Source organism: Microtus oregoni, unplaced genomic scaffold (assembly GCF_018167655.1).
Source record: "Microtus oregoni isolate MIOR12 unplaced genomic scaffold, Mior012 000001F_ref0000356, whole genome shotgun sequence".
NCBI classification, from domain to species: Eukaryota; Metazoa; Chordata; class Mammalia; order Rodentia; family Cricetidae; genus Microtus; species Microtus oregoni.
In genome coordinates, this window is record NW_024543060.1 from 66,299,489 (window position 1) to 66,309,388 (window position 9,900).

Below are 9,900 nucleotides of genomic sequence, written 5' to 3' on the forward strand. Positions count from 1 at the left end.
TAGATACTAGTTGAGGGGTGTAACAAGCTTTTTCCGCAGCTGTCACCTTACAAATAACAACATGGAAACTTATTATTAATTATGAAAGCTTGGCCTTTAGCTTTGGCTGGTCTCAACTAGCTCATAACTTAAACCTTTTATATTAATCTACATTCTGTCACTTAGCATTACCTCTCTGTTCCCTCATCTGGCTGACAACTACACCCTTCTTCCCAGAGTTCACTCTATCCCTGGAAATCCTGCCTAACGTCTTCCTGCATAACTATTGGCCATTCAGCTTTTTATTAAACCAGTCAGAAAGCACCTAGGTAAAGACACATCTTCACAGTATAAACAAATATTCTGTAACAGGGGAAGGGACTGGGAAGGGAGGAGGGAGGTAGGGGAAACTGATTGGGCTGGGGAAAATCAATGAATAATAAATAAATATTAATAATTTTAAAAACAAACAAAAAACTATTCTTTCATGATATATCAATTCAACATGAAAACCTGTGATATAGGGTTTTCCGATATCAAACAATTCCGTAAAAGAAACTACCTTAGTTTATTTGTTTTTGTCAAATTACAGTTTCACAGGTTTAGTCATTATAATCATGGCAGCACACAGGCAGACATGCTACTGGAGAAGTAGCTGAGAGTCCTGCATCTGGATCCACAGGCAACAGGAAGAGAAAGCCATTGGGCCTGGCTTCTATAACCTCAAAGCCCACACCCAGTGGCATATTTTTCTAATAAATCTGTACCTACTCCAACAAGGCTGTACTTCCTAATCCCTCCCAAGTAGTGCCCACTCCCTAATGACCAAGTATTCAAATATATGCCTATGAAGACATTTCTCTTCAAACCATCACATCATCCTCATAGCAATATGGAAACAAAACTCAAATCAACCTAAAAAGCACAAATTAAAACCAAAGTATTAAAATGCAATTTTACATTTGTAAAAATTTTATATATGTAAAACTACACATATAAAACATTACATAATGATGACTATAAACTACATCTAATTCCCATTATAAACAATATTTTAACTTATTTTTGAAAATTGCAATGTATTTTGGTCATATCAATCCGCTACTACCTTCCTCTAACCTGCTCTTGTGCCCCCCCACACACACACCCTCTCCTCCATTCTTTGTGTCATCCTTCTACTCTTTTATTTTTCTTAAAACAGGGTCTTACTGTGTACTTATGGCTGGACTTGTATTTTATATATACCAGGTTGGCCTTGAAATCACAGAACCTACATCTGTATGTGAGGTGCTAGAATTCAAAAGGTGTCGTGACTGAAATAATCTTTATGTAAGTTCTTAATAACCTTGGTTCCTATTACGTCTGCCCATCTTCATGTGGATGTGACTGTCTACTGGGATATGGGCAACCTATCAGCTGCCATGTTCTCAAAAAAGAGTGAAACTTCCTTTGGTAGGCATCAGTTTCCAATGTCTGGGTCACCAAAGGTATGGCATCAGGTGCTTAGCCCCTGGTCATGTAGGAACATTGATTGTATGATCTTGTCTAGATCTTGTGCATGTCACCAAAACTTGATGTATGTATTAGCCATGCCATGTCAACAAGTCATAATTTTGTAGATTTTACTCCATCATTTTCATTCTTTCTTCTCTGTCTTCTACAAAGTCTCCGGAGCTAGGGTGTGAGACAAGGGCTTGATATGAATGATTTATCCACAGATGGATACTCATTAACTTATTCATGGTGCTTTGACTTGTTATATATCTGCATTAAGTATATAAAAAAAGAAGTTTCTCCGACAAAGGTAGAAGTAACACAAATCTTTAGCAATAAACATAGCTATTTAGAAGGCAGTTTGACCCCATGACCAATTAGCAAACCAACAGCAGTAACTTTCCCTTTAGGGTCTGTGAGTTCCCCAGTCATGGATTTTGGCCAATTTCTAGTATATGACATTAAATTCCTCATGTGGGGCAGACTTCATATCAAATCAGAAAATGAATGATTACCCTCCTACCGGTTATATCACTCTTATGCCAATGGGTACATCTTGCCATGTAGGTCAGTGTTCTAGCATGTAAAGATCAGCAGTCAGAGATACCTATGATTTCTTTTCTCTCTCAGCAGGTTGTGTAACACCTTTTGGAACTATTTAAGCTATTCAGAGGGAGAATTCACCATCTACAGTTGAAGTTGGCTTCTCTATGTCTTACATGCAAAGTGAGTAGTGTCTTCAGTAATAACATTATACCACCTAGCTATGATGAGCAAACAAGAGCAATTGCAACAATATGTTCCATTTTGGGTGCCTCGGCAGGCAAAGAGGTGTTATATTTGTTCACGCTACATTACTTAACTGTGTAAAGGTGTGTTACTTTTGTGTACGCTGCATTTGTTTAATGATGCAAGGATATGTGATTAATTATATAAAGATGAGTTGCATCTGTTTTACCTGGACAGCCGAAGGCACCTGATTGGTCTAATAAAAAGCTGAATGGCAAACAATTAAGCAGATAGTCTGGTCTGATAGGCAGAGAATAGATAAGAGGAGAAATCTAGGCTCAGGGACAGAGAAGAAGAAGGAAAGAATGGGGGAGAAGGGGAGGGACACACGCAAGGCCAGAAGCCACTCAGCTGCCACCCAGACCCAAGAAACAGTGAAAGTATGATATACACAAAGAAGAAAGGTTCAAAAAAACCCATGGTAAAAGGTAGATAAAGAGAGGCAGACTTATTAAAGTTAAAAGACCTAGCCAAAAACAAGCCTAAGCTAGGTTGAGGATTCACAGCTATTAAGGTTCTGTGTCATAACTTGGGAACTGGTTGGTGCCCACCCCCCAAAAAAAAAGCCTTTTACACCTCCTCATTCCTGACCAACAGTCTAAATAAGTATCTAATGGTTTGATTTTTGATGCCCCTAACCACCAGGATGAGATTCTTTTTACTCTGATAGGATCCCATGTTGGGGATTGGGTTAGTGACAGATAGTATGAAATTAGTGCCTATAGAATGTTTTATGGTCAATTATAAGCAACAAAAAATATACAGATGGAATAAAAATTGAGTCAGACTTGTCTGAATGGCATTTTTATATTTTCACTCTATCGGTCCTGTGTGTGGTGTTGAAATGATGAAAATCTAGGACCCTGTAGAGCAACAGAGAATTTCTCTTTCGCTTAGGTGGGCTTAACCCAGGAAGTGTATGAAAGTCAACAAGCACAGAAAGGTGAGTTGCAGAAATAAGTTTCATTACAGGATTACAGATGGGAGCTGCAAAGACAGAAGGTAGAGCTGCAGAAGAGCAGAAATGGGACCCAGGGTATGGAGTTAATAAGGGTTTACTGAAAAGAAGAACTTGGGGTCTTAGTGGGTGATCAACTGTTACATTTATGCAGAGGCTGATTTTTGTGACCATATTGTCTAAAAACAACTCTATTTTCAATAAAGAATTTTAAAGTTTATTATTTCTGTAAAATAATTTATGTAGAACAGATATCTCTCATAAATCCTAGAATAAGAAAATTTCTGCCTCAGTTTCCAAAACTAACATTTAAAAACACATACCCAAACCATTGTAACAAAAAAATTCAACATGAACATTTTACCCAGATTTTCCATCTCCATCCTTCCTTCTGTTTGTGTTTTCTTCCTTGCTTCCATTTCATTCTTCAAGTCTTGAACCGCTTCCCTAACCTGTTTGATTGCTTTTTCTTGTTTCTCTTGGTTTTCTTGCGTGTCTTTGAGCGATTTATTCATTTCCTCTACCTTTTTGTTTGTAATCTCTAATTGTTTATGGCAGTTTTTCACCTCCTGTTTAAGGTCTTCTATTATTTTCATATAGTTCACTTTTGAGTCGATTTCTTCTAATTCTTCTGGAGTAGGGTGTATAATTCTTCTTATTTCGGGATCCCTGGATTCTGGTGATGTCATGTTGCCTTTCAGGTTGTTGGAGGAATTCTTGCCTTGGCGCCTTCCCATCTCTTCCTTCAAATGGAGCCAGGAGAGGCCTGGTGTCTTGGTCCAGTCTTTGCTGTGATTGACTCTCTGGGTGTATCTCTTCAGTGTAGAAGCAGGAACCGTTCCCGTCCAGATGAACTCCTCAGCACCAAAACATGGACGCCTGGTAGTCCAATGACCCGAAGACAAAAGGGGGAACTTGGGGGCCAGGGTGGGGACGAGTAGAACACAGGACACCCTGCCGCACAGGCTGAAGGTGCATGTGCTCCCTTACCGGGGGTCCTTGAGGCCTGCCCCGTAGGTAGGCTCTCACAGCTCTGGGTGGGTAGCCTTAGTGTAGGAGCAGAAAACTGTTCCTGAGCAAAGGACCTTGCAGAAAACGAAGTCTTGGGGGGGGGGGGAGGCGTGTGTGTAAGAAAGACAGCCCTGAAGAAGGAGCTGGGGGAGGGGGGTTTGTGCTTTCTTCCGGGACAATCCGCCCCTGGATAGCACACACTCACCCGTCCAGATGTAATTCCTCAGCAACTAAACAGGGCCGCCCGGTAGCCCAATGATCCGGGGACAAAAGGATGAAAGGAGCAAGGGGGGCGGTATCCAGAAGAGCACAGGAGAGCCTGGCGCACTAGCTGAAGGTGCCCTGGCTCCCTTACAGGGGACCCTGAGGCCTGCCAGGTAGGCAGGCACTCACCGCTCTCAACATGAACATTTTAATTAGTTACTATTTTAGTTAGGTGTGAATGAGATAAAAGTGTGAACAATCAACTTATCCTTGATCTTGCTTTCAGATTTTATACTACGCATTTTTAGTGAAACTTTTTTCCATGGAAAATAAAGAACAAAAAATAGCAGCTCCTGAATATTGATATAGGTCAAAAAATTATCCTAAAGCAATCACACACACACACACACATACACACACACACACACAAAGGCAGAGAGAGAGAGAGAGAGAGAGAGAGAGAGAGAGAGAATATTAGGTCTGTGTCTTAATTTCTTTTGTGGTAATTATGATTAAAAACTCTAACAAAATCATCTTAGGAGAGAAAAGATTTATTTGAGCCCATATTTTCAGGTAACAACCCATCATTTTTGGTAAACCACAGTGACAGCTACTTGAAACAGCTGTTATATTTTATTCATAGTCAAATGGCAGAGGGCAATGAATCCTTATCCTTAGAACTCTCTCTCCTTTCAGTCAGTCCAAGACCCAGCCAATGAAACGATGTCACCCCTTTAGAGTGCTGGTCCACCCATTTAGATTAACCCAGTGAAGAAAATCACACACAGGCATGTCCACAGGCCAATAGAATATGTACAAGGAGGGCACTGGAGTCCCTTCCCAGGTGACTTCAGGTCCTACCAAGTTGACAATTGAAAATCATCATGAAAGAAAGATGACAGGAGCAATTCTAATGTATAAAAAGTTTTAAAAAAAACACATGGTTTCATAACAAAAATTATTAGAATGTTAAATGAAAATAGAAAGAGAATATGTATAACAATAATGGCAGAAATATCAAATATGTTATGTACCAGGGCTGGCTACATATCTGTAACAGCATTCAACAATGATTGTCTCTACTCTGAGTGACTATGTTTTTACATTGCTTCACATGTACTGGGCTGTGCATTTAGCTAATAAAATTTCTAGAACCATTAAGGTATTTGTGTCAACCAAGATTCTTCAGCATCTAGTCCTACAGTTTGCTCCTCTGGACAAAATGATGATCAAGCTCATTTGGTACATATGTGGTATTTACATAGGGGCATTTATTACTTGTTAATCATTCTCTCCCGGGAAAACTTGAGCAAATGTCTGTTCATACAAGATATGACACTGGGAAGAGACCAATGAAAAGTTTCCACCTAAATCTGGCTTGGATGAAGAGTGTTTCCATTGGGATTAATTACAGCATTTTGGATGACTCAAAGGCAGATACAGCACTGAAAAGTCACCCTTCATAGGGACAAATCATAAGACCATGTCAGAACCTCCTTGCCCAGTAACCCCCACCAGAGACTCACTCCTTGTCAAAAACTCTCACTAGTTTTATATACTCTGGAAAGGATCTTTTAAATTTTGTAACTTTCTACACTGATGAATGTTGAGTGAGGCTACTTGTTCATTTCCAGGACACTCAGACTCTCAAAAAAATTAGTCCTAATTGCAATACTGTTTGGCCATAGCTTAAGTGTATTTCTGGCTAACGCTTATATCTTAAATTAACCTGTATCTATTAATCTTTATGATAGCTATCGATAATAAATGACAACCAATACTCCCTTTTCTTCATTCTTTCTTACCACATTCCCTGACAAAATTCTGGTTGATGATTAAGCATCCCCATGCATTTTTCCTATGTAATTCATGTCTTGCGTAGCTACGTTTTTCAGGATAGGCATCTCTGCCTCAGGTCCATGTCTTAATGTCCATAGTAAAGGTCATGAAACAATTGCCAGAATTTGATTGCATTCCTATTCCTTATATACTTTCACTAACTACAATAGACTGTGGTTCACCCCATTTGGTGCTATCCCTGTACTTATGAAGTGGTCCCCATGCGGCTACCATGTTCTTCATAGAGCAAGATAGTATGGGACTTCCCCTGAAAATACAATGCACTCTTGGATGCATCATTCTTTGTTGCATTGCATATCACCCATCACAAAGAGTATCTCATTGCCACAACAGCAATGAGGCACAGCATTTCATAACATATGGGGAACTGTAGACATATACAGACTGCCCCAATGAATACTTTGCTCTCAGATGGATCAGTCTCAATCATGTTTTGTCATCTAACTCAGGAGCCAGGGAACTGGTCCTTGAAATTTAACCTTGGGTCAAAATGTTGGTCCCTCTTTGGGTACCAAATGTGTTTTGTGACTTCTCCTGTGAAGACATGAAAAAATGTTTACTTATCCTATTGATTGCACCAAAATCTAGCTTGTTAGACCAATTAATTTATTTGAAGGATATTTATAGAATAGGTACCACAAAGGTAGCTAAATCACCTTAAATCCACCCTACTCTTATTGGCAACTCATAAAAGTTACAACTATGCAGCTTTCTGATTAATGTGTGGCCAGCTCTACTAAAGGGAGTCTTATTTCCACAGCAGTTTTTACTGTTTTATGTCTTTGGAATTCTGAACTTCCAAAGCCTATTATGTTTCCTGAACTTTCTGGGTCATTTAAGTTTCATTTAACTTATAGAGTCCTATGAAGTATTATTCTTCCCACAAGAAGACATCTTCAAATTAAAAGAAAATAGCTATAGAGTATCTTTCTAATATAATACTTTATGTTAAAGGGGGAATGGGGAAATACAGTTTAACAAAATACTATTGCCACATATTTGTGTGAAGAAATGCTTCACATAAACTGTTTTATCTAAGAAAGATAGTTCCTAGAATATAAATGTGGCCACTTGGGCCACAATAAGTTTTCATCCAAAATGTATGTCATGTTCATGCTCTCATTTAGCCACTATCACAGAACCTTTGAACTTATAATAAAAAAGAGTATAATATACACATATGAAATAATTTAACAATTACATGAGGATAAATTTTTCTATTTGCTACCCAATCAATTGAAATTTTATTATAAAGTGAGAAGTTGTATATTTTCATATGTTCAGTACACACAAAATAATGTTCTATGCATCTGAATTAGAATTATTACTCTAGGAAACTTATAAAATTATATGTGTGGTCATATACAGCTTAGAAAAGAAATTTTGTTCACTAAATAAAGGTTTCATAAATATCACTGAGAACATTTCCCACCAAATATTTTTTGTACAGCATCTTTGACATCTCTGTTTCTTAGACTATATATTAGAGGGTTCAGCATAGGGATTATAAGTGTGTAGAACACAGCTACAATCTTGTTTTGCTTTGAGGAGGAGATGGACCCAGGCTGGGCATACATGAAGAACACAGTTCCATAGAATAAACTCACCACAATGATATGAGAGCTACAAGTGGAGAAGGTCTTACTCCTGCCGTGGGTGGAGGGGATCTTCAGGACAGTGGAAAGAATGTACCCATAGGAAACCAGAATGATGGTTGTGGTGGAGATGATGATGAGAGCAGAGAGAATAAACAGTACAATCTCATTCACAAAGGTGTCAACACAGGAGATCTTAATCAAAGCTGGGACATCACAGAAAAAGTGGTCCAGCCTGTTTTCTGCACAGAAATGCAAGCTGAAGGTGAAACCTGTCTGTACCATGGAGTTGATGCATCCACAAATGTAGGAGCCAGTTACCAACTGAATACATACCTTTTGGGACATGTGCACAGGATAAAGGAGAGGAGAGCAAATGGCTGAGAAGCGATCAAATGCCATGACAGCAAGAAGGAAGCATTCAGTTGTAGCAAACAAAACAAAGAAGAAGAATTGCGTGGCACAACCATTGTAGGAAATTTTCTTTTCACTTGTCAAGAAGTTGGCTAAGGTTTTGGGAGCAATGACTGTGGAATAGCAGAGATCCAAATAAGACAAGTTTCTAAGGAAGAAATACATAGGTGTTTGGAGTCTGGAGTCCATCTTAATAATCATTATCATGCTGACATTCCCTACCACAGCGACCATGTAGATCATCAAGAACACCAAGAATAAAAGGACTTGAAACTTTGGAGGGGTTCTAAATCCCAAGAGAATGAACTCTGTTACCTCTGAGTAATTCCTCTTCTGCTCACCCTTCATAGCTAATATGAAGATAAAACTAGAAAATGGCAAAAATAAAAAACAATAAGTGAGGAGTCAGAATTTTAGTAAAAACTCCTGCTGATTCAGCATGGGAGCACACTTACCTTGTTCATTTTACTTTATCAAACATCATGGACATAAACAATCTGTTGTCTTATTAAGGTCTTCCCATTGAGTTGTTTAATCCAGTGAAGATTTTTCATTATACTTACCTGTAATAAATGCAAATTGGACCTCTAAATTCTATTGGGAAAACAGAGATTCCAGGAAAATGTCTGGAATCAGGAAGTTTTGTTTTGAATTTTCCCATAGATTCTATCACCTGTTTCCTGCCATTAAGTTTTGTGACTATAAAAGGTTGATTTTTTATTGTATACATCATAACTTTCTAGAATATACAATATATGAAGTATTATAATGTAAATATATTTGAATAAATTTTGAGCACAAATTAAAATGCTATTTGGCGTGGTTAGTTTCATCAACAAAATAAACAGTAACATATGCCATTACACTTATATGTGTGTATATATACATATATATGTATGTATACACACACACACACACACACACACACACACACATATATATATATATATATATATACAGTTTTATAGGATAGAGGGAGTCTCTCCAGTTTAGATAATTTTATTTTTACACAATAACTTCATGCCATTAGTTCCTTTGTTGTTCAGCCATAAGATAGTTTAAATGCTTGAAAGCACAACTTAACTGCCAAAGACACTCACCATTTTGCTTATATTCGTTAAAAGCAATGCAATAAGATTCTTGCTTTGCACCCCATCTCTCCCTCCCTCCTTCTTCTGTTTCTTATTTTCTTTCTTTATAAATTTACTCTTTTTCTATGTTATCCTTCATTCTTTTTTTCAAATTATCCTTCCTCCTTTCAATTTTTACTCTCCTTTTAGAAAAAGCCCTAATATACCCTTGTAAAATGAAAAGACAACACAAAACAATTTAAATATCGTTATTTAAATAGTAAAAGTAAGAATTTAGTCAAGCCCCAGTTATCTTTATTTAAACATACACTGTCACAATTGCAGCATATTCTTAAGTAAAATACAGCGTAGACATAGAGAAGAGTTTTTTCCAACTCTATGATTTAGAAAATTAAAATATTAACAATAGATTTAAGAAACTTGGGGTCACTAGAGTGAAAAACATGCTTGTCTACTACTCAACAATTTATCATAGAGTATAAAAGAATTTGTGTAATCAATAGTT

The 9,900-nt window shown here is 37.7% G+C and overlaps 1 protein-coding gene across 1 annotated transcript; it reads right to left on the bottom strand.

Annotated features, from left to right (window-relative positions):
- Nucleotides 1–7,707: 7,707 nt before the first annotated feature.
- LOC121464121 (olfactory receptor 12-like) lies at nucleotides 7,708–8,652 on the bottom strand. The gene has a single exon (XM_041676716.1). It carries the CDS (start codon nucleotides 8,650–8,652, stop codon nucleotides 7,708–7,710), a length of 945 nt encoding a protein of 314 aa, XP_041532650.1.
- Nucleotides 8,653–9,900: the final 1,248 nt, after the last annotated feature.